General features: G+C 49.5%; 3 protein-coding genes across 10 annotated transcripts in view; 1 reads left to right on the top strand and 2 right to left on the bottom strand.

The window, feature by feature from the left end:
- Window positions 1-79: 79 nt before the first annotated feature.
- On the bottom strand, window positions 80-8621 carry slc35c2 (solute carrier family 35 member C2). The gene is made up of 10 exons (XM_060059195.1): window positions 8385-8621; window positions 7687-7915; window positions 6694-6844; window positions 6060-6123; window positions 5870-5942; window positions 5341-5509; window positions 2707-2790; window positions 2437-2612; window positions 1555-1684; window positions 80-1390 (listed from the first exon to the last, which is right to left on the bottom strand). Exons 2-10 carry the CDS (start codon window positions 7795-7797, stop codon window positions 1257-1259), a joined length of 1092 nt encoding a protein of 363 aa, XP_059915178.1. The 5' UTR covers window positions 7798-7915; window positions 8385-8621; the 3' UTR covers window positions 80-1256.
- A 283-nt stretch (window positions 8622-8904) lies between these two features.
- taf13 (TATA-box binding protein associated factor 13) lies at window positions 8905-9658 on the top strand. The gene has a single exon (XM_060059338.1). It carries the CDS (start codon window positions 9026-9028, stop codon window positions 9452-9454), a length of 429 nt encoding a protein of 142 aa, XP_059915321.1. The 5' UTR covers window positions 8905-9025; the 3' UTR covers window positions 9455-9658.
- Window positions 9659-10969: 1311 nt separating this feature from the next.
- The window catches only part of LOC132462987 (NACHT, LRR and PYD domains-containing protein 12-like), a 123534-nt gene continuing 110517 nt past the window's right edge, over window positions 10970-23986 (bottom strand). For all 8 annotated transcript variants that reach the window (XM_060058821.1, XM_060058826.1, XM_060058836.1 and 5 more), the window contains 5 exons: window positions 23359-23532; window positions 22075-22248; window positions 21692-21865; window positions 21469-21515; window positions 10970-12204 (listed from right to left, as the gene is read on the bottom strand). In XM_060058821.1, the coding sequence (XP_059914804.1) occupies window positions 11651-12204; window positions 21469-21515; window positions 21692-21865; window positions 22075-22248; window positions 23359-23532 (1123 nt within the window). In that variant the 3' untranslated portion in view covers window positions 10970-11650. The remainder of the gene's footprint in view (window positions 12205-21468; window positions 21516-21691; window positions 21866-22074; window positions 22249-23358; window positions 23533-23986) is intronic.

The raw sequence follows: 23986 nt of genomic DNA, 5'->3' as shown, positions 1-23986 counted from the left end.
AGGTGGATGTGGACAGAGTGTGGTGGTCGACGGGGTGTTCAGACGGTGCTGGATTAAACACACGAGTAGAGGAGCGGGATTTCTGTGGACGCCCCCAAATCATTTATTCAATTGCACCAAAGCTTTCAGAGACACACACCTGTCCCGACATACGGCTTTCAACTGAGCGAGCATCCATTACTTTCTCCGTGTTAGAAGTTCCTCTGGTCCAGCGTGGCAACACGGGGCAGACAAGGCACGTGGAGGTTGCTCTGTACAGGTCTCTGGCGTCATCACATGTACATCACGTCATAGCATGTTATAACACATTAAAACACACCATAACAAGGCAGAACACATCATTAACATGTCCTAACATTTTTATTCTTTTTTGACTTGCTAATTGGAGAGCTCTAGGGAAAACCCCTGCCTGAATTTTTAATTAATCGTCCAACAAAAATAATTGGAGATAAGTAGCAGATATAATCTCATAAATAAGTCGCCCATTGTTAGTCCAACTGTAAGGCTGGGAGCTGCACAACAGCTGCCTATCGGCTGGGGACTGGACTCGTTCCGCTTGGAGCACAGTCCAGTTACCTACAATGATTGGTAACTGTCGTACGAATACCTTGCATCAACTGAATCAGCTGAAATTCAAAATTTTTCGTGTCTTGATGAGTATTTTGTGTTTGCGTCGTCATGAAACATCTGGTCGATGTCATTTAACACTGCTGAGAACACAATCAAAACTTGACATGCTCAGAAGAGCATTTTAAAACAAACGGTAGGGGAGAAACATAAGAGTTGAGCTAGCTGCGCGAGGGTTAACTCAGTCGTAGGCCTATAATATTATCTCCTCAACAAAAATTAAAACGAGTGCGAAACAACAACAACAACAAAAAAATTAAACTAACCGGGAATACTTTTTTGGTTCGGTCCACAGCGTTCAAGCCCTCGAACGTGACCCTCACATGCCCATCATCGACATCAATGGTTATTTCATGGGTTTAACTCACTATGACTAGTACCCCAGTTAACCCCAAACAGACATATGGCAGCTGGATTAAAAACAACAATTAAAGCTTCTGGATCGTTTTCGTCAGAACGGTTACTTCCTATTTTGTGGTGTCATAACATTAATCCGTTTCCGTGACATCAGGGCGGAGTCGGCTCCTCCCTTTTGCGATGCCATAAACAACAGACACTGTTTTCCCGAGGTCGCTCGTTATTTCCTGATTTGAGTGACGTCCCAGCAGTCGTCGGGTGTCTCCGTGACGTCAGTGTAGACTGATCTCCTGTCCGCAGTCAGAGCCTTCGCCCCCGGGCGAGTCCTCGTCTTCGTCGGCCCGCAGCAGAGGCAGCTCCAGCTCCGAGCTCTTGCTCGTTAGGGGCCTTAACGAGGGGCCCTTGTCTGAGGGGACAGAACACAGCAGGCATGAATGCCGGGTTGTTGTGTTACTGTACGCCCTCGCACTTAATGGACGCACTTGTTGTATGTTTTTACGCATGTTGTTGTTTTTTTTAACAGAAATCAGTGTGTGACTAGATGACATGTCTGTAAGTAGGCTAACTTACTCCTGGAGTAGTAGGTCTTGAGGCCCACGTGCAGCGAGATGCCGGACAGACACACGGCGAAGCCCAGCCAGTTCACCGCGCTCATCCGGTCCCCCATGAAGCCCGCCGCGAGGAGCAGGGTGCACACCTCCTGCAGGAGCAGGGGGGAGAGGGGGGGGTGAGGAGGAGAACAGAGAGGGGGGGGGGGGGGGGGGGAGAAGGGGAGGTGAGGAGGAGAACAGAGGAGGGGGGGGGGGGGGGGAGAAGGGGAGGTGAGGAGGAGAACAGAGAGGGGGGGGGGGGGGGGTGAGGAGGAGAACAGAGAGGGGGGGGGGGGGGGGGGGAGAAGGGGAGGTGAGGAGGAGAACAGAGGAGGGGGGGGGGGGGGGGAGAAGGGGAGGTGCGGAGGAGAACAGAGGGGGGGGGGGGGGGGAGAAGGGGAGGTGAGGAGGAGAACAGAGAGGGGGGGGGGGGGAGGTGAGGAGGAGAACAGAGAGGGGGGGGGGGGAGGTGAGGAGGAGAACAGAGGGGGGGGGGGGGGGAGAAGGGGGGAGAAGGGGGGGTGAGGAGGAGAACAGAGGAGGGGGGGGGGGGGGGAGAAGGGGAGGTGAGGAGGAGAACAGAGAGGGGGGGGGGGGGAGGTGAGGAGGAGAACAGAGAGGGGGGGGGGGGGAGGTGAGGAGGAGAACAGAGAGGGGGGGGGGGGAGGTGAGGAGGAGAACAGAGGGGGGGGGGGGGAGAAGGGGGGGTGAGGAGGAGAACAGAGGGGGGGGGGGGGGAGAAGGAGAACAGAGGGGGGGGGGGGGGGGGGAGAAGGGGAGGTGAGGAGGAGAAGAGAGGAGGGGGGGGGGGGGGGGAGAGAAGGGGAGGTGAGGAGGAGAACAGAGGAGGGGGGGGGCCGACCTTGAAGATGCCCGCTATGGAGAGGGTGAGGCTGGAGGTCCGGGACACCAGGAGGAACTCCGAGAAGCCCAGGCCGAAGGCCAGCGCCCCCCCCAGGCTCAGCGTCAGCAGGGAGTACAGCAGGGGGGGCAGGTGCTCCACCCGGAACAGCTTCTCCGACGAGCTCACGCCCAGACCTGGAGGGGGGGGGGGGAGAGATGTTTCCAGAACCTTTCCCATGCTCATGGGGGTCGGGGCAGAGATGTAAAGAAGGGGACTGTGGTGAGGTACCTTCGTTGAAGAGGAAGAGGGGGAAGAGGCAGAGGAACATGAGAGGCTGCAGGTGGTACATGGTGTCCACGGGGTTCTGGAGACCTGGACCGAGAGAGGACAGAACACACACTGTAAAAACAGTGGAGGGTCCCCAGGCTACAGGGTGGAGGGCCCCCCAGGGTACAGGGTGGAGGCCCCCCAGGCTACAGGGTGGAGGGCCCTCCAGGGTACAGGGTGGAGGGCCCCCAGGGTACAGGGTGGAGGGTCCCCCAGGGTACAGGGTGGAGGGCCCCCCAGGCTACAGGGTGGAGGGCCCCCAGGCTACAGGGTGGAGGGCCCCCAGGGTACAGGGTGGAGGGCCCTCCAGGGTACAGGGTGGAGGGCCCCCAGGGTACAGGGTGGAGGGTCCCCCAGGGTACAGGGTGGAGGGCCCCCCAGGCTACAGGGTGGAGGGCCCCCAGGCTACAGGGTGGAGGGCCCCCAGGGTACAGGGTGGAGGGCCCCCAGGGTACAGGGTGGAGGGCCCCCCAGGCTACAGGGTGGAGGGTCCCAAGGCTAGAGGGTGGAGGGCCCCCCAGGCTACAGGGTGGAGGGCCCCCCAGGGTACAGGGTGGAGGGCCCCCCAGGCAACAGGGTGGAGGGTCCCAAGGCTAGAGGGTGGAGGGCCCCCCAGGCTACAGGGTGGAGGGCCCCCCAGGGTACAGGGTGGAGGGCCCCCCAGGCTACAGGGTGGAGGGCCCCCCAGGCTACAGGGTGGAGGGTCCCAAGGCTACAGGGTGGAGGGCCCCCCAAGCTACAGGGTGGAGGGAGGTCATTGTCTGTGGAGCCCTCGTGTTTAGGCTAGGGTGTGGTGGTGGTGTGGGGTCAGGGTGGTGTCTTTAGTCAGGGTGGTGTCAGGTCAGGGTGGTGTCTTTAGTCAGGGTGGTGTCTGGGGTCAGGGTGGTGTCTGGGGTCAGGGTGGTGTCAGGGGTCAGGGTGGTGTCAGGGGTCAGGGTGGTGTCAGGGGTCAGGGTGGTGTCGGGTCAGGGTGGTGTCTTCAGTCAGGGTGGTGTCTTTAGTCAGGGTGGTGTCAGGTCAGGGTGGTGTCTTTAGTCAGGGTGGTGTCTGGGGTCAGGGTGGTGTCTGGGGTCAGGGTGGTGTCAGGGGTCAGGGTGGTGTCAGGGGTCAGGGTGGTGTCAGGGGTCAGGGTGGTGTCGGGTCAGGGTGGTGTCTTCAGTCAGGGTGGTGTCTTCAGTCAGGGTGGTGTCAGAGGTCAGGGTGGTGTCGGGTCAGGGTGGTGTCAGGGGTCAGGGTGGTGTCGGGTCAGGGTGGTGTCTTCAGTCAGGGTGGTGTCTTTAGTCAGGGTGGTGTCAGGTCAGGGTGGTGTCTTTAGTCAGGGTGGTGTCTGGGGTCAGGGTGGTGTCTGGGGTCAGGGTGGTGTCAGGGGTCAGGGTGGTGTCAGGGGTCAGGGTGGTGTCAGGGGTCAGGGTGGTGTCGGGTCAGGGTGGTGTCTTCAGTCAGGGTGGTGTCTTCAGTCAGGGTGGTGTCTTCAGTCAGGGTGGTGTCAGAGGTCAGGGTGGTGTCAGAGGTCAGGGTGGTGTCGGGTCAGGGTGGTGTCAGGGGTCAGGGTGGTGTCTGGGGTCAGGGTGGTGTCTGGGGTCAGGGTGGTGTCTGGGGTCAGGGTGGTGTCAGGTCAGGGTGGTGTCAGGTCAGGGTTGTGTCTGGGGTCAGGGTGGTGTCTGGGGTCAGGGTGGTGTCAGGGGTCAGGGTGGTGTCAGGAGTCAGGGTGGTGTCAGGGGTCAGGGTGGTGTCAGGTCAGGGTGGTGTCTGAGGTCAGGGTGGTGTCAGGTCAGGGTGGTGTCTGGGGTCAGGGTGGTGTCTGGGGTCAGGGTGGTGTCAGGTCAGGGTGGTGTCTTTAGTCAGGGTGGTGTCTGGTCAGGGTGGTGTCAGGTCAGGGTGGTGTCTGAGGTCAGGGTGGTGTCAGGTCAGGGTGGTGTCAGGTCAGGGTGGTGTCAGGTCAGGGTGGTGTCAGGTCAGGGTGGTGTCAGGTCAAGGTGGTGTCTTTAGTCAGGGTGGTGTCTGGGGTCAGGGTGGTGTCTGGGGTCAGGGTGGTGTCAGGTCAGGGTGGTGTCTGGGGTCAGGGTGGTGTCTGGGGTCAGGGTGGTGTCTGGGGTCAGGGTGTTGTCAGGTCAGGGTGGTGTCTTTAGTCAGGGTGGTGTCTGGTCAGGGTGGTGTCAGGTCAGGGTGGTGTCAGGTCAGGGTGGTGTCTTTAGTCAGGGTGGTGTCTGGGGTCAGGGTGGTGTCTGGGGTCAGGGTGGTGTCTGGGGTCAGGGTGGTGTCAGGTCAGGGTGGTGTCTGGGGTCAGGGTGGTGTCTGGGGTCAGGGTGGTGTCTTTAGTCAGGGTGATGTCAGGTCAGGGTGGTGTCTGGTCAGGGTGGTGTCAGGTCAGGGTGGTGTCAGGTCAGGGTGGTGTCAGGTCAGGGTGGTGTCTTCAGTCAGGGTGGTGTCAGGTCAGGGTGGTGTCAGGTCAGGGTGGTGTCTGAGGTCAGGGTGATGTCAGGTCAGGGTGGTGTCAGGTCAGGGTGGTGTCAGGTCAGGGTGGTGTCAGGTCAGGGTGGTGTCTTTAGTCAGGGTGGTGTCTTCAGTCAGGGTGGTGTGTCGGCGGGTGCTCACCCAGCTCCGCCTTCTGCATGAGGATCTGCGTGAGCGTCCAGCGGATGCCCCCGATGAAGGCGGCCAGCAGCACCATGAGGAAGCCCTCCATGTTGAACTGGGTCGACTCAAAGGTGAACATGAACAGACCGCTGGAGATCAGCACCACCACCACCACCAGGTACGGGTTCTGGGGGAGGAAGGGACGGGAGAGATGGCGGAGAGGGAGAAAGGGGGAGGGAGAGAGAGGGAGGGGGAGATGGAGAGTAAGACAGAGATAGAGCGTGAAAGGAGAGAGAGAGAGCGAGAGAAGGAGATGGAGAGAGTGAGAGAGAAAGGGGGAGAAGGAAAGGGAGAGAGAGGGTGAAAGGGGAAGAGAGAGAGCGAGAGAGAGAGAAGGAGGGAGAGGGGGAGAGTGAGGAGAAGGGGGAGAGTGTAAATGTTTATTTCCAGTGCCTATAAATCCTGTTTAAATTAATCGAGTTTAATCAATCAGGCTATCACCGATCCTTGATGAAGATCAATATCAGTGATTGGCTCGGTCACCCACCGGCTCCTCCAGCTTGAAGACGAGGGAGAAGAAGAGGATGAAGAGGACAGCGGAGGACTTGGTCATGGTGTACCTGCAGGGAACGGGTGGAACAGTGTTTAGACACCGCTCGGATCTGTCAAACCTCTCTAGCAAGTCTTCAGACAACAGCCTCTGCAAACATCACGGTCGTATTAGAATACCATCTTACAGGCTGATGGTGATGAAGAGGAGGCTCCAGTTGGACAGGCCAATGTCCAGGACCGTAGCCAGGGCTGGAGAGGAGGAGGAGGAAGAGGAAGAGGAAGAGGAAGAGGGAGAGGGAGAGGGAGAGGGAGAGGGACACGGCATTACATCAGCAGAACCATGAACTGGTCATCGTACTATGGGGTGAAAGCTTTACCCACTTTCATCTCAAGCAGCTTACTGTGAACACAGTTTCTCATTAGAAATAGCTCTCTGTCTCAACTATACATGAGTATGTTATCTTTAGCTTATTTTAAATCTTTGAAATAGTCTCCAAAGCACTTGGACTTTGGTCTACTTAATCTATCCCTGGACGCTAAGTACACCGATATGATAACAAGCCCGTTATCTCTCGTGCACCCATTTTCGCATTTCGTGGCTCTATTTATGGTTTCCATTTTGTGCAAAGGTGGAAAGTGAATAGATCAGCAATCGTTGAGAATCCCTGAGACATACTGTGTGTGTGTGTGTGTGTGTGTGTGTGTGTGTGTGTGTGTGTGTGTGTGTGTGTGTGTGTGTGTGTGTGTGTGTGTGTGTGTGTGTGTGTGTGTGTGTGTGTGTGTGTGTGTGTGTGTGTGTGTGTGTGTGTGTGTGTGTACCTGTAGGAGCTACTTTGACCAAGTAGACCCTCCAGCTCAGGACCACGCGCGGCTTCCCCGTCCAGCGTGCGACGAGGTGCCTGGTCATGGTGGACAGCAGGAAGATCATGGTGAGGTGGACCAGGGTCATGAAGAGAGGGTAGTGGAAGCCCTGCAACGAAACCGGACCTTCACTCCAACAACACTCATATATGATAACACATAATAAATAAACAGCATTTACAACAACTCTCTCACACACACTCACTCTCTGTCTCACACACACACACACACACACACACACACACACACACACACACACACACACACACACACACACACACACACACACACACACACACACACACACACACACACACACACACACAACTTTATAATGATAATAACAAACACATACATCCCAATGTGACTAAGCCTTATAACTAAATTCGTAACTCCTAAATGTAAAAACATAATGATGATACCAAACACAAAAGGAAGGAAAGAGCAGCCATGAAACAGCTACAGCTACTTCCTATCTCCATTTTTATCGTCATCTTTCCATAAATTTCCATCTTGACCGAAACATTTGTGACCAACTGCTCCCCTCACGATGAACCAAGCAGCCTACTCTGAGTCTGTAAGGCACTGCGTACTAAAGCTGGATGCAGAGTTCACAGTATATTATTATGGTCTGTACTAAAGGACTCTTTATGGTTCCACGTTCCCGCAATGCAATGACCACGCAGACGCTTCGACGCAGTCGTGAACGTTTATGGTTCTGCGTCGGGTTTTAGTAAGCGGACCTGCTGCTGCGTCGCCTCGACGGAAGGTTACGATAACCCCCGTAACCCCCTTGCGTCGCGTGAACCCTAGAACCATAAAGAGCCCTCAACTCCGTCCGCTATAGAGCCAGGCATACTCATGCAATAGAAGCTGACGTGCTCTGCGAGTGCTGCAGGCTACGCTCAACCAGACATGAGCTGGGACAGCAGAACCACCCCATGAGCTCACCTTCATCAGCCATTTGTTGTAGAAGGTGATGCCTATGGAGAACACGTAGTAGAAGAGAACCAGGCCCACGTTCCGGACCGTCTTGCAGAGGAACTGGACGGGACACGCCATGTAGCAGGAGGTTGGGGGTCCCTACTGGACCGGATCATCTCCTACTGGTCCAGATCTATCTTCTACTGGACCAGATTCATCAGCTCATAAACACTCCTCCAGCACCCATTCTCAGACCCTGCGGAGAACAAACCAGGTTTCAATGGCAGCTGTGTTTACTCGCTTCAGGGTACTGGACCCAGAAGTGCCTGGACTGGTTTTTAACTTAATTCATATGAACATATTTTCTAGTTCAACATTCTTGGTTAAACTGAAACTAACGAACACAACGAAAAGACTGACATAACATTGGTGTCTGCATGGTTAGGGAGGCATATTGAATCATATTGGACTTCTGTTTATTTGGATTTCTTTATTAGGCCTACACCTTTATTTAACCAGGTAAAAGGGTCAATTAGATTCAAATACATTTCTCAAGAGAGCCCTGGCAAAAAGGGCAGCATTAAACAAACAGATAAGTGTGGGTTTCATTTCATGCAAATAAATGCACCATGATCACACAATTAAAAGACTTTAGGGATTTTACAGTTAAGGAGTTTTGTTCTATCCATCTGTCTAACGGTTAGTCTTCGTTGGGTTGAACTCACCGGGGGTTTAAACGTGTCATTCGGGTCCACTAACTCCTTGTTAGCTGCAGTCTCTCACAGACGGCATTAGTCCTCCATGGCAGCGGACTGCTGGTAGATAAATAATAACCACACACACACGACAGCTGGATCTTCGTGTTGTACTGCCACTCACACACACGTCTGCCCTACCTTCGTGTTGTACTTCCACTGTGATGACACGCTCCAAGACCTCCGCCTCGTCACATGACCCCTCCCGGGTTTAAAACACGAAGAAGAGCGAAGACGCCTGGCGGACCTCCCGCCGCAGCATCACAACCTGATCACAACACTCAAAATAACCACACAGGAATAAAGATGAATGTACCAACATTTTCATTAAATTATCTATTAAATAATATGATAACAATTTCTCGAAAATGAGGGCAGATATCGGTTTTATTCTGAAAGTAAACCCGGATCTAAAGACAGCCACCAGAGGGCGCTGCTGCGTCGCAGTCTTCGGTAGAAGAAGAACCCGAGCGGAAGTAAGGCGGTGTTTGTTGTGGTCGGACCTCGGCTCCACAGTATCACATAAAGGTAACGTTTTCTCGCATTAACTGCTTTTATTTCACTGTTTCCGTTCATGTGTATCCCCTGCTTAGATAGGTAGTCACCTGCCGATGCCGTCATTGACGTTGCGTTTCTCCCCCAGGGGGTGCAGCAGGGTCCGGATGGCCGACGAGGAGGACGAGGCGGGCTACGATGAGGAGGCGGAGGACGGCGGCGGCGGGCTGGAGGCGGGGGGCCACGGAAAGAGGAAGAGGCTGTTCTCTAAGGAGCTCCGCTGTATGATGTACGGCTTCGGGGACGACCAGAACCCCTACACGGAGTCCGTGGACATCCTGGAGGACCTGGTGATCGAGTTCGTCACGGAGATGACCCACAAGGCCATGTCCATCGGCCGCCAGGGCCGCGTCCAGGTGGAGGATATCGTGTTCCTGATCCGGAAGGACCCCCGCAAGTTCGCCCGAGTGAAGGACCTGCTGACGATGAACGAGGAGCTGAAGCGGGCCCGCAAGGCCTTCGACGAGGCCAACTATGGCTCCTGAGTTCTGGACCTCGGGCATGCTGTGGTGTTCTGTGGCTGTTTTCGAACATGACTTTTGGTTTGTCTGATGCTTTTTGATTATTTTATGTATTAAATTGATGCCACGTTTTACACATTACTTTATGAAAGGCTATTCATGCTGGTTCCCTTTAGTTGAACAGTTTTGTAACAATCCGTCATTACAATAAAAAAAACAAAAACACTAGTTTGCGTATGTTGTTAGGGTTCTATGGTTGTGGAAATGATCCGCTGATGACCCGCCAATGTTTCACAGAGGTCCGGTCATCTAAACCCACCCAAAGGTGTTTCAGCTGGTTTCTCCAAATACAAATGGTCACTGAATGAAAAGCCACCCAGGGGTGATGTCACCGTTCACAATTCCAGACATGTCACTGTTCGGGAGCTTTGTACCAAACTGCAGGTCTCCAACTGGCTTAATCTAGTTTGACTAACTCTTTTAAAGACTTGATGTGTTCAAGTGAAGCAACGTAGCTCCATCGACCGCTATCTGATGTTGAGAACCAGGTATCAAACCTTTGGACCGTAGTCGCGATAGGTTTGGTTCAGGAACCAAGACGTCTGGGAGCCTGCCCTACATCAACCGTAATCTGAAATGGCTGTCCACCTAACCCCACAAGGCCCGTCCTGTAAGTGTCTGTGGATTTAATAGAAGGCCATCTATAGAACTATCACCCTGGCCTATAAGCCTTCTCGCATCAGAAACCTTAAGTTACATAAAAATGCTAAATGTTTTGTATTCTATGTGATTATTATTACGATTGCATATTAGCATGGACCAATAAGGCTTCTGCAGAGTCATGGCGTCCAAGGTAGACCTAAGAAACACAGCTAGAAGCCCTTATTTCGATTTCCTACCTTTTTGTTTGTATTGTTCGCTTTTGTAAATAAAAGGTCAAGAGTTAGGCAATGAGCTTAACTCTCAAAATGAAATGTCTTGAATAAGTTTGACCTTTTACTTACAAAAGGTCAAACTTATGAAAGAGACATTTCATTTTGAGAGTTAAGCTCATTGCTTCTATAAGCTTACCAACTACAGGCTTACCCATGCTACAAACAAAGTGGGTAAACTTGTGTGATTGTGATAATCTTCATGGAACAGGTTCTGTTCTGATTCTGTGGTGCGGTGGCCTGCATGGGCCCTCTCGCACACACACCCAGGCAAAGAAGGAGAGGATCCTTCTTCTTCAGCTCTGCACCACCGCCTCAAACACTGACCTATGTGTGCTGCAAAATGGAAGCTCAGGGTCCTGTTAGACGCCACAGGGGAGGGGGGGTATCAACCAGCCTGCAGGGCTCATCTCTGAAGAGACGCCGATAGCTGGGGTCTGTTTCTTGTCTGGTCTTTTCTTGAATTCTCTCCATATTCCGTCATTCATCGGGCGTATGAGTCTGATTATGGAAATGCACTTGCTGGTGTGCAGATGAAGCCTCTGTTGTGCTTTTTATTAAGTGAACCCCTAACCTTAAAGTGTAAACTGATCCTCTGCTGAACACATAAGAACATTCAGTTGATCAACTGAGTTGTTTATTACCATGATGCTTTATTAACCAGTACAACAGAAAAATAGTCCCTTACGTGTACACAAGGAATAAAACAGAACATTACTAATCATAAACAGGTGTACACCTATCTATAATAACAACGTGTTCTGCTGCTGTTTTTTTCCCCAACGGAACTCAAGGAATCAATACTCAGTTTAAAGTCATTCACAACATGATCAACATCTTTTCCTATAGATATTATGAATATAATATTAAATCAGCTTTAAATCAGGTTCCATGTTAGGCTTATCAAAGTATAAACTTTATCAGAGCATTAGTTTTAAACTTAATTTCGGAAAATATATAAATTATTGAAGTATAAACATGTTTTGATTTACCATCTATCAGTATTTAAAATACAATTTTTATTAGAAATATAGTCGTAAAACCTGCTTATTAACCCTATGGAATATCTTAACAGTCTCTTCCTTCAATTGTTCATCAAGTTAAACCTTTCAGAAGCCCACTAAAAGTTAATAATAATTTGGAGTATAGTTAATTTCCCCAAGGGGAGGAATAAAGTATCTACTACTTCTACTTGAGTCCATCAACCAATCATAGTGTGTGTGTGTGTGTCTGTGTCTGTGTCTGTGTCTGTGTGTGTGTGTGTGTGTGTGTGTGTGTGTGTGTGTGTCTACAACCGACACAGAGACACTGAGGCAGCATTACTAGATAACCCAAACGCAGGTTGGAGGTCCTCCTGGGTGAAGGTGGACAGGAAGGTGTGGATACGTGTCAGTGTGTCTGAGGACCCATCTACATCTGGGGACACTCTGTAGAATGTCAGAGTGCCAGCAGGCCGGTCCAGATACACTCCTACTCTACTAGAGCCAGCAGAGGGGAGACGTATGACTGTTTCACTACCGTTGTACCAGGCGGAGTAACAACCATCGTAACAATGAAGACTCCAGGACATGTTGTTCCATCCAATCTTTCTATCAACACCCCCTCCTCTCCTTGTGATTCCTCTTTGTGTCACTCCTATAACAACAGGTCCTTTCCACTCTACCTCCCAGTAACATCGGCCAGTCAGACCCTCTCTACACAACACCTGGGACCAGGAGTCAAATCTCTCTGGGTGATCAGGATAAGACTGCTTCTCTTCAACCAACATCACCTTTCTGTTGTTCTCAGACAGAGAGAGTCGTCTGTAGGCTGTATTTTGGTCCAGTGTTAGTTCACAGGCATCTGATGGGAGAACAAGGCATACTTAGCTGCTGAAACATTCTTCATCATCATCAACATCATCACTAGTACTGTTGTCTTGCATACTTCTTCTAATTCCTGTCCTTTTTCACATGCCATCTTCTCTACAAATATAGAAGGACACAATTATAAAATTCTATAGGTACTATAGTGGACTAGTGTGAATTGACTTTTAGATAATTAAAATTAAAGTTAAAAGGAAATCCCATGTGTGTGTGAGTGGCTGTCCCAGTCTCAACATTGAAACCTGGAAAACTGTATAAACTACATATTCTCCAGCAATATTATCCCTAAATATACATTTTAATCATCACAAAATCAGCAGGAGGATATGATTGCCCCTATTGAATATCTAAGGAATAGTCTACATAATTTCCAAGATATTAGGCTTTAAAAAGGTGAACCAGCCGAGATCACATACAGGCTGGAAATGAACTGTTGGTACGATAGAACTGGGCCCCGTTTCCCGAAAGCATCGTTAGCCTAAGTGGATCGTGAAGTGCGTCATACGAGCATTGTACATTTTTCACACCGTTTCCCGAAAGCATCATTGGTAACGAACGTCGTGAACCCCTGGAGTCCTCGTCGCTAACGCCTCGTAGCTAACGAGGACTCCAGAGGTACCCGTAGGATGCTAAGTATGGAAGCATATATGTAGCAAAATTCAAATGGCAATGCAATTTGCAATTTGCAATTCAATAAGTAATTACGTTATGCAATTGACAATGCATTATGCAATTTCATAATGTAATTTGTAAATACGTTATTTAAAGTGTATTTTAATTTGCAAAGTGACAATGCAATCCTCAATTAAATTTGCAAAAGTTATAACAATAAAAATACAATAACATTTTGTCAAATTCTTTGAGTTCCTTTATTCAAATTGAAAAGCTATAGCGTCCCCGTGATTGCAATCCACTTCGCCACGCTCCGTGTGTTCTGTTACGATATTCAAATGACATTTCAATCCGCAAAACGGAATCCAAAACGGAATCCAAAGAGGAAATCCAAAGAGGAATCCAAAAAGTCAATATGCAAAGTGGCAAACGTATCAGCCACCAGCGGGAACTACGTCACTTTCTAGTGTGTCAGACTGTTTTATGTGTGGGGGGAGGGAGTTCCAGAGCCTGGGTGCTGAACAGCTGAATGACCGGGCACCCATTGTTATGAGTCGTGATGTGGGGATACATAGTAGTCCAGCAGAGGTTGAGCGGAGGGAGCGGGAGGGAGTGTATTCTTGGAGGAGGTCCCAGAGGTAACTGGGGGCTAGGTTCTGGAGAGCTTTGTAGGTGAGGAGTGGGTGGAGACGGTGGGTCTCCCGACCCTATGTTTCGCACCCAGTGCCTGTAGCACTTTGGAAATCTTTGTGTTTACCACACTGGCGTCAAAACGTACCCGTGAGGATAAGTCGTCTATCCTATCTCCCAGAACACGCACTCTATCTACTGCATCTGTGTCTTCAACACGATTGTTCTCCACATCATCGGCCAAACTTCGGAGCGTATCAATAATCTCCATTGGTGACCATGGACCTGACACATACGAAAGAACTAGAAGTGAACAAGGAAATTACGAGCAAGTGACGTAGTTCCCGCCCAGACGCTGATTGGCTGATACGTTTGCCACTTTGCATATTGACTTTTTGGATTCCTCTTTGGATTCCTCTTTGGATTCCGTTTTGGATTCCGTTTTGCGGATTGAAATGTCATTTGAATATCGCAACACACGGAGCGTGGCGAAGTGGATTGCAATCACGGGGACGCTATAGCTTTTCAATTTGTATAAAGGAACTCAAAGAATTTGACAAAATGTTATTTTATTTGTATTGTTAGAACTTTTGCAAATTTAATTGAGGATTGCATTGTCACTTTGCATTTTAAAATACACTTTGAATAACGTATTTACAAATTACATTATAAAATTGCATAATGCATTGTCAAATGCATAATGTAATTCCAAATTGCATTGCCATTTGAATTTTGCTACATATATGCTTCCATAGCTAAGAGCATCGTTAGCCTACTATAGTCTCAGTGGCGTCACCAGCGGACATTCCGTGTATTGGATGCGTTTTATTAAAACACATCCAATACCACGGAATGCCCAGCTGGCGCAATTTCGCAAGCAAAAACAGTGGTTACCATCTACTGTTAGATTAAAACAGAAAAGATAGATACATGTTGGAAGTCAACAACAACATAATTTATTGCATCAATTTAAAATTCCAAAAATGCATGCGCAGCCGAAATGTACCGATCAAACGCCACGTCACAAGGCATATAATAAAATCAAATGATGACATAGCCTACTGTAGACATGAATCATGCTGAGACCAGCGGGTGTCGGAGAATTTCTGCAGGCGTTTTTTGTTGCGATTGTTTGCATTTAGGACTGTGGGCAGTTCGGTGAGGCTGTGATGAAGTTCACTATTTATTGGACCGTGTCTAGACAGTAACGAACATCCCTGACCATAGTTAATCGTGTTTGTAGTCTACAAACAGACGTGAACCCATTATTGCATACGGGTGTGGTGATTCATAAAAAAATGTAAAACTTCGGGAGTTTGCAATAATACAAATTATTCTAAAAAGGTCTAGACTTTGTGCGCAGTCCCGCCTTCTCTTGAAATCGCCGGGCGTGCCAAGCTGCAACTGAACTGGCTTGGCAGTGTCAAAAGACCTAGGCTATAGCCTACATCATCCTGCCCAACAATATGGGCAGGATCTAGACCAACCACTCATAATCGGGTCAGCAATAGCCGTGTTCTATTTCATTCTTACTGACCGCCAGAGGCAGTGCTTAACACTGGATGTTATCCATCGCGCATGCGCAGGTCGAGTATTTAATATCAACAAAGTCACACGTGACCGGGGATGACGTCGGGCCGCCCGTCTATATAAGGCCACGTCACTCTCCAAGATGTCCCTTGTATCTTCTCGCAGTAGCGAATACAGGTTTAGAGTAAGAGATAAGCTTGAATAAAAGCAATATAAGCCGGTGACTCTTTGCTGGTAGCCCTGCAACCGCATGGTTGGAGCCACGAATTCGTCCTCCAAGGGCTGCGATTAGTCACGCTCGGCTTTGTTTTGAACGCCGCATACCGGTGTTTTCGCCGGTGAGCTCGGCTCACGCTAGACTAACACAGCGTCTTCATCAGCTGTAGCGAGGCTGCTAAGGTAAGTATTCTCTCTGTGTTAGCTTTAAAGTTAAGTAAGATAAGGGGATTCTGTTTTCGGCACCCGCTTAAGCTTACGTTTTGTTTTGTTTACCTCGCTGCATCGGAGATTGCCATTACCGGCGTCTGCTGCCTTTTGTGGCAACTTTCGTTTAAGTTAATTAAAGGCTCCCAGAGTGTTTTCGCTCGTTAGAGCGTGTACTCCCTTATTTGGAATTAAAGAGCAGAAGCTCCCCATTACGGTTGAGGCTAATGGGTAAATAAGAAAAATTAATTCATTTTGAAAAAAAGAAAACAGAACTCTGTTTTAGTTTGAGTTTCTTACGTTGAGCAGTTTGCTGCACTTTTGTTAAATTATTACTGTTGGGTGCTTTCGCCCATTTAGTAACTACTTTACTCTGGGAAAATACTATTTTTTGATAGCTTATTTCCCCCAACATGTTAGGCTCACATGGTTGCCGCACTTGCATGGCTCCACTGCTAGCCCTAGATGGGCATGATGAATGCCCCGCATGCCTCGGTGTGGTCCACCTGAGAGAGGGGCTGTCCGACAGTCAGTGTATGAATTGCAGTTTCATGCCACATGGGCTGAAAGTGGCAAGACTAGCTGAGGTGGAAGGACCTCAGGTTGAAGGTGAGCTTCCCCCGCCTGGAAGAGAACCAGTGGTACGAGTACGCTCCCCACCCAGGGCTGCCCCGCCCAGGAAGAAGGCTAGGAAGGCTGACGGTTATGCTGCCAAAGCTAGTGTGGACAAGCTAGTGTCAGAGTTCGCTGAGATTAAGAGTTTGCTCTATAACCTTCAGCCAGTCAGTTTGGCGTCAATCTCTCAGGCTGAGGCTCCAACTACACCAGAATGGGACGGAGATGCTCTGTCTACGAGGGCTTCCTGTAGCCAGTTCTATGAAGACAGGCCGGGACAGGGCGAGGTAGAGGCTTCTACCCAGGCTTCTGAAGGTGGCTCCCAACATGTAGGGAGTGGGTCTAGGGCAGGCTCAGAAGCTTCCCCGGCCACGGTTAAGCCAGTGGTCCGAATGGCACTGGCACGCTTAGGGTTGGATGAGGCTCCAGCAGATATCGCTCCAGCTAGTGCATTCTTTAGGCGTGTCCCGCCACAAGATACTTTTTCTGTGCCTCCCTCCCAGCCATATATTAAGGAGCTTCACAGATGCTGGCCAGACCCCAGATCTCTATCTCATCACACCAGTGACAGCAGGGCCTTGGCTTCAATGCAGAATGCCAGCAAGCATGGACTTGACCGAATGCCAGCCGTAGAGCCGACCATTGCCTCCCTCATTGTGGCACCAGAAGAGGTGTTGAGGCCGAATGCTCGCTGTCCCAGGCCACAGTGTCGCATCACTGATGACCTGTTAACAAAGTGCTACGACACAGCGGCACGTATGGGCCGTATCGGGAACTCCTTGTCCCATTTGATATTGGCCCTGTCTCAGTCCTTGCAATCATCCAGTGCAGATGCTTCAGTGCAGAGTCTAAGTGACACGTCTTTGCAGGCATTTGCCTTCATGACCAGAGAGCTTGGTAGGCTGATGGCGTCGCTTACGCTGGCTCGCCGCCAGGTATGGCTGGCCCAGTCCCCATTATCAGAGCCATGCCGGAGGACCCTTCGCACTCTCCCCGTAGTTCCGGGAGAGCTGTTTGGCCCAGCAGCACAACAGGCCTTGGATCGTGGCATCCAGGCTAACCAGACACGGCAGCAGTTTGCTTGCCTTCGGGGAGCTGCATCCCAACCGAGGCAGCAGCCTCCACAAGGTTATGGCACCAATCGTCCTCTGCCGCTAGCACGTCCTAGTGGTTATTCCAGGACCTCACCAGCTCCTGAGCGACCCTATCAACCCCGTCGGGCTCCCACAAGGCCAGCACCACAGGCACAGAGGGGTCGGGGGTCGGGGTTTCCCCCCTCCAGGCCCCCAAGAGGGCGTGGGGGCAGGTACTGACGGCTCATGGCCGGGCGTCGGGCGCTTCACCCAGCAGCACCTAATCTGCTGGGGAAGTTGCACTACAGACCCTTGGGTGGTGACCACGCTTTCCCAAGGGTACAATCTCCAATTCCGACGCCGGCCCCCAGTTTTCAGGGGGATCAGACTGACTACAGTCAGCGATCCCACAAGGCGACAGGCCCTCAGCCAGGAGGTATCCACCCTCCTGGAGAAGAAGGCCATCGAGATCGTAGATCCTCAGACACAGCAAGGTGGGTTTTACTCAGTGTATTTTTTAGTTCCAAAAAAAGAGGGTGGGTTTCGCCCTATACTGGACTTACGAGGGCTGAACAGTTTTCTGAAAGTATTGCCCTTTCACATGCTAAAGACAGCGGAAGTGCTCCAGGCCGTCGCACGGCAAAGCTGGTTCACATCAATAGATCTAAAGGATGCATACTTTCACGTCCCGATAGCACCACATCACAGGCCATACCTGCGCTTTGCATTCGAAGGGCGGGCCTACCAGTACAGGGTCCTCCCATTCGGGTTATCCCTAGCCCCACGGATCTTCACAAGGTGCATGCGGGCAGCGCTCGCACCAATGCAAGCCACCGGAATACAAATCCTCCCTTATCTGGACGATTGGCTTATTTGCGCTCCAACCCGGCAACAGGCAGAGCAGAACACCACAGCCCTCCTAGGCCATGTGGGAAGGTTGGGTCTTACAGTCAACTACGGCAAAAGTTGTCTAATACCCAGCCAACAGGTATTATTCCTTGGCATTACCCTGGACTCCGTCCAAATGCTTGCCTTCCCGTCTCCACGGCGGGTAGAGGCCATACTCCAGATCCTCCTGCATTTTCGGGAGGACAGGAGGGTAAGGTACAGCCTTTTTCTCAGGCTGTTGGGAATGTTGACGTCAGTAACGTCAATAGTGCCACTGGGCCTCCTTCACTTGCGGCCGTTCCAAGTTTGGACCAATGGCCTCCACTTAGATCCAAGGTTGCACGGATCCAGGAAGGTCAGGGTGTCCAGTCAATGCCTCCTGGCATTACAACCCTGGAGACGCAGGGCATATCTTGCCAAAGGTGTCGCACTAGGTTCGATCCCCTCACGCCGCGAAGTGGTGGTGACCGATGCTTCGCTCTCTGGCTGGGGGGCAGTGTGGCAGCACAGGGCAGTGAGAGGGCTCTGGAGTGCGCCGCACAGGACACAGCACATAAATGTGCTCGAGCTCCGTGCTATTTATTTAGCGCTCCACCAATTCCTGCCATACTTGAGGGGCAGACATGTTCTGGTACGATGCGACAACAAGTCAGCCGTCTACAATGTGAACCACCAAGGGGGCACAAGGTCGGCTCAGTCATTACAGGTTGCACAGCAACTTCTTGTATGGGCTCTCCCTTACTTTTCCAGCCTCAGGGCTATGTACCTTCCAGGGCCACAGAATACGGTGGCAGACTTTCTTTCACGTCAGAAACCTCCGTCGGGGGAGTGGCGACTCCACCCAGAGGTAGTAGAGGCAATTTGGAGCAAATACGGCACAGCAGAGGTAGACCTGTTTGCTTCAGAGTCCACAACACATTGCCCTCTCTGGTTCTCTCTGTCAGAGACGAGTCCGATGGGACAGGATGCCTTGGCACATCCGTGGCCATGTCAACTCCTTTATGCCTTCCCGCCATTTCCACTGATAGGGTTAACTCTACACAGAGTTCAGAAGGGGAACCACAGACTCCTGCTGGTTGCCCCAAACTGGCCAGGGAGACCTTGGTTTCCAGTAATGTACAGGCTGCTAGACGGAGATCCATGGTGCCTGCCGAAGAGGCGGGACCTGCTCTCACAGCTGGGGGGCCACATCTGGCACCCCAGACCAGAGTGCCTGCAGCTATGGGTTTGGCCCTTGAGGGGCCTGATCCACTTATAATGGAATGCGACCAGGAGGTAGTTCAAACCATTATGGACTCAAGAGCTCCCTCCACCAGGGCACTTTATGCTAACAGGTGGAAGATATTTGCAAAGTGGTGTGAGGTACAGAAAGAGGTACCGGAGTGTTCCTCAGTGCCAATGATACTGCGTTTTTTGCAGTCCTTACTGGAAAGGAAGCTATCTGCTTCCACTTTAAGAGTGTATGTGGCTGCCATTTCATCCAGGCACATTAAGGTTGATAGCCGGACGGTGGGGTCTCATTCTTTGGTGACCCGATTTCTTAAAGGAGCCCAGCGGAGGAACCCCCCACGGGCTGTCAAGGTTCCCTCATGGGACCTACCTCTGGTACTTGGAGCCCTCCGTCTCCCCCCGTTTGAGCCCTTGGACCAGGCGCCACTGAAATGGCTGTCGGCGAAGGTGGCCTTTCTTCTGGCGATCGTGTCAGCCAAGCGTGTGAGCGAGCTTCATGCGTTGTCAGTGAGTGAAGAGTGTATACGCTGGAACTCAGATGGCACAGGGGTGGCACTGTGGCCTAACCCATCTTTTTTTCCAAAGAGGCTGTCTTCGGCCCACTATAATCAGGTCATAGAGCTAGCAGCTTATGGCCCCTCACACCCACCGGATGAGGAAGCTAGTTCAGCAGAACTACTCTGCCCGGTGAGAGCCTTGAGATATTACATACAGGAAACTGCCGGTTTTCGTCAGTCTGATGGCCTGTTTGTCTGCTACGGGGGCCCGAGGAAGGGGCAAGCGCTGTCCAGACAGAGGCTTTCGAAGTGGGTGGTGGAGGTAATTGAGGAGGCATACAAGTCAAGAGGACTGTCTTTGCCTCTTAAGATCAGAGGCCATTCCACCAGGAGTGTCTCCACCTCCTGGGCAGCACTACGAGGAGTGCCTCTAGGTGAGATTTGTGCTGCGGCCTCCTGGGCTTCAGCGTGCACCTTTGCCCGATTTTACAGGGTCAATGTAGCTGCTCACCACGCAGTGGCTGCAGCTGTTATTCAGGAACCCTCAGGCCCTTCCTAATAGGTGGGTACAGGATTCCTCGTGACTACGTTGGTAATAGTCATCCAGTGTTAAGCACTGCCTCTGGCGGTCAGTAAGAATGAAATAGAACGAGAGTTACGTATGTAACTACGGTTCTATGAATTCTGGATGACCGCCAGAGTTCTCTGTCACTCGGAATCTTGCGAGAAGATTCTGAAGGGACATCTTGGAGAGTGACGTGGCCTTATATAGACGGGCGGCCCGACGTCATCCCCGGTCACGTGTGACTTTGTTGATATTAAATACTCGACCTGCGCATGCGCGATGGATAACATCCAGTGTTAAGCACTGCCTCTGGCGGTCATCCAGAATTCATAGAACCGTAGTTACATACGTAACTCTCGTTTCAATGCCTAGCCTCTGTGTTTGAATGATAATAAATGAATGGAACGTTGCATTTTTAATTTCTACAAATATTCTAGACTAGAGATTGAGCGCCAATCTATGAAACCGGAATCAGATAAAGTCGGCTCTCATGCGCAAAGCATGTTTCAGAAATCAGCACATTAAGATAAATGTAGTTGTCACACAAGCTATTTTTGATTTGTGTATTATGGAATTATTTCAGAGGGGAAAATGCCGTGAAAATTTTTACGCACAGGGCATTCAGGATTAGGACTGATATTGGCTTAAGCCTAATCAATTGTGTTTTGATATCTGTTTTGATAGCATTCATATTATTGCAGTCTATTCTTTTCGTAGGCTACTCTGCTGTTGGCGTTGATGGGGAGATGTACCAGATGCCCATTTTCCTGCGACATTTCTGCGTCTCCCCCTCCTATGGAGCCCATTTCAGCACCGTGTCAGTAGACAGTTTCAATCCTACGAACGTCGTGAGTGCAGTGAACACGCGTTCATGTTAAGAGGAGTTTCGGGAAACGCTCCAAAGAAATTGACGATGGATCGCAAGATTCATCGTGAGAATGATCGTACGAGCGTGGATCCATCGTTAGCGGGAAACGGGGCCCTGGTAAATACATACTATAAATAAACAGACGACGACAACAAAACAGCCGTACTAGACATACATGAACACGGAACACACGTATATATACACACGTACACATTAGAAATGAACAGAAGTCACCTCCTGCTATCTGGATTAACTTTCCATCTATACAGTTGGTGTTTGGTGTGATGAATCAAACTAAACAGACACTTACACTTCTTTAGAGCTGGTTTCAGCCTCCCTACTCCACCGTGCTCCACACTGGGGGGGAAACAAAGTGAGAGCAGCATGTAGAGACATTCGCCTTCAACATCTGCTGTCTAATCACTTTCTACACGACATAAATTACAGCTGCATTTTTTAACCACTTAATCTAGCATCGGGTTGAATCCTTGTAGGAGACTTTGTCCCTGAGAGGTGAGCTGTCCTCTCCATACCTGAGAGTGTCCAGTCTCCAGCGTGGATCCTCCAGTCCAGCAGAGAGCAACGTAGCTCCTGAGTCTCCTGGGTGATTGTAGCTCAGGTCCAGCACTCTCAGATGGGAGGGGTTGGAGCTCAGAGCTGAGGTCAGAGAGGCACAGCCTTCCTGTGTGACCAGGCAGCCAGACAAGCTACACGCACACACACACACACACACACACACACACACACACACACACACACACACACACACACACACACACACACACACACACACACACACACACACACAGTGAAATATTACTTTTCTGGATGTATGATCAATCTGTTGAATGTCCTCTGATATGGAACTTGGGGTGTAAGTGTTTTGCACAAAGTTTGCATATTGAGTAAAACTGACCCGAGAGTTTCCAGTGTACAGTGTGGACTCCCCAGTCCAGCAGAGAGCAGCTTCACTCCTGAATCCTGCAGATCATTTGTACTCAGGTCAAGCTCCCTGAGACTAGAGGAATCAGAGCTGAGAAAGGAGGCCAGAGCTTCACAGCATCTCTCTGACAGGTGACAGCCATTTAGCCTGCATTCACAATAAGAAAAACATAGTTGTTTTGTAGTGTTAAAAATGTTTTTGTATTTTAATATCACTCGTTAGTGTAGTTTCATGTGTTTTATGTAATGTATTGTTATGCATAATATTAGTATATCTACAGAGATGTTTTGTATATTATTAGGAGTAACATTCCAATATTATGCACATTGTGTTTTGAGGAGAACAATCACCTTCAACCATAGAAAATTAAAACAAATAAGACAACAAATAACATAGCGGTATATGATGACTCAACAGAGAATAAAGTATTCTCCTCCTTTGTCCATGTATCTTCCCTCTCTCTCTTTTTTCACGCTCGCTCGTGACCTCTCACCCTCACCAAATGACCCGGAATTCTCTAAATCAACCCATCCCATTGGTTAAACCCAAATAGTGTTCATACAACCAAATGTACAGAACAAGGTTCAAATGTTTTAAAAATAGTGAGTTAACATTTATAAATAATGAAAGAATATTCATGAATTTTGCCTACATTTGAACAATTACCGGTAGTTATGCTATATATTTGAAAACAGCTGTATTTAATCATTATAAACTATTATTACATTTTTATTTAAAAATAAACTTTTATGAGTTTGTCTCTTCACCCAGTTTACCCAACGTAACAATATTTTGTATGTAGCCTATTCATAGCTATGAATACATATTTAGCAATTTGAAAAAAATGAATACTGAACATAGTCAGCTTTAAAATACATTTTGTGCGAAAATTTCTAATCATTCTAAAAATAGATTTTTCCCAGAGACATTCTAAAGTGTTTCTGTTTAGGTTTTCAGGGGGGTCTTAGGTGTCCAACTAGGGGTCTCAGACCCTCCAAGGACCCCCAGTATTTTACTCAAAATATAATAGTGGGATACTATTATTATATTTTGAGCTTATGTTTATATTCATAATTGAAAAGTTGCAAGGATATGGATGCATTAGAATATCCACCTAAACAACAAGGTGTAACATTTCTAATGATACCAAAGTCATGAATGTGGTCATCACAGGTACTGAGTTATAAGCTGAGTTATATAACTGTCCTCTGATGGGGAACTTGTGGTTTAACTGTTTGACCATTGATTAAAACTGACCTGAGAGTTTCCAGTGTACAGTGTGGACTCCCCAGTCCAGCAGAGAGCAGCTCCACTCCTGAATCCTGCAGATCATTGAAGCTCAGGTCCAGCTCTCTCAAACTATAGGAGTTGGAGCTAAGCACTGAGGCCAGATCTTCACAGCATCTCTCCGACAGAAGACAGTCATTCAGCCTTCACACAAAATAAACAGAACATGTAAGAAACGCTGTGTAAAAATTAAATTAAAAAATACTTAAAAAAAAAGTAATTGTGCTGAAATCTCAATATAAATGTTTTATTAATTTAACCAAAATATAACAATCAATACATTAAATCTGATGTTTATTCAATGTTGCGTGTAAAATGTATAATACAGAATAGTTTTTGTGCAATGTTTGAAAATCGTTTTGTATACTAATATACATTTTGAATGTAGTATTATGCATCGTATTGTAATACAGGTAAATTAGTGCAACCACAGAGATATTTTGTGTATTATTATAAGTTATATTCCAATCTTGTGTATATTGGGAGCAAAAATATCCAAGCGAGCAGGAAAACATTTTGTGTGCACGAGAGCAAAGACAGCATTTGTGTGCGCTGGGGCGTCAGTTGCGTGCTGCTTCACTTTACGTGCGTGCTTAAT

Source organism: Gadus macrocephalus, chromosome 1, assembly GCF_031168955.1.
Source record: "Gadus macrocephalus chromosome 1, ASM3116895v1".
NCBI lineage: Eukaryota > Metazoa > Chordata > Actinopteri > Gadiformes > Gadidae > Gadus > Gadus macrocephalus.
This window is presented reverse-complemented; position numbering and strand designations above follow the sequence as displayed.

Coding starts and splice junctions, on each gene's coding strand:
- taf13 (XM_060059338.1), top strand. CDS start 9,026: ATGCCGTCATTGACGTTGCGTTTCTCCCCCAGGGGGTGCAGCAGGGTC.
- slc35c2 (XM_060059195.1), bottom strand. CDS start 7,797: ATGGCGTGTCCCGTCCAGTTCCTCTGCAAGACGGTCCGGAACGTGGGC. Junction 2,791..5,340: donor CATGCAGAAGGCGGAGCTGG/GTGAGCACCCGC, acceptor CTCTCGGTCCAG/GTCTCCAGAACCCCGTGGAC. Junction 1,685..2,436: donor CCATAGCGGGCATCTTCAAG/GTCGGCCCCCCC, acceptor CTGCTCCTGCAG/GAGGTGTGCACCCTGCTCCT.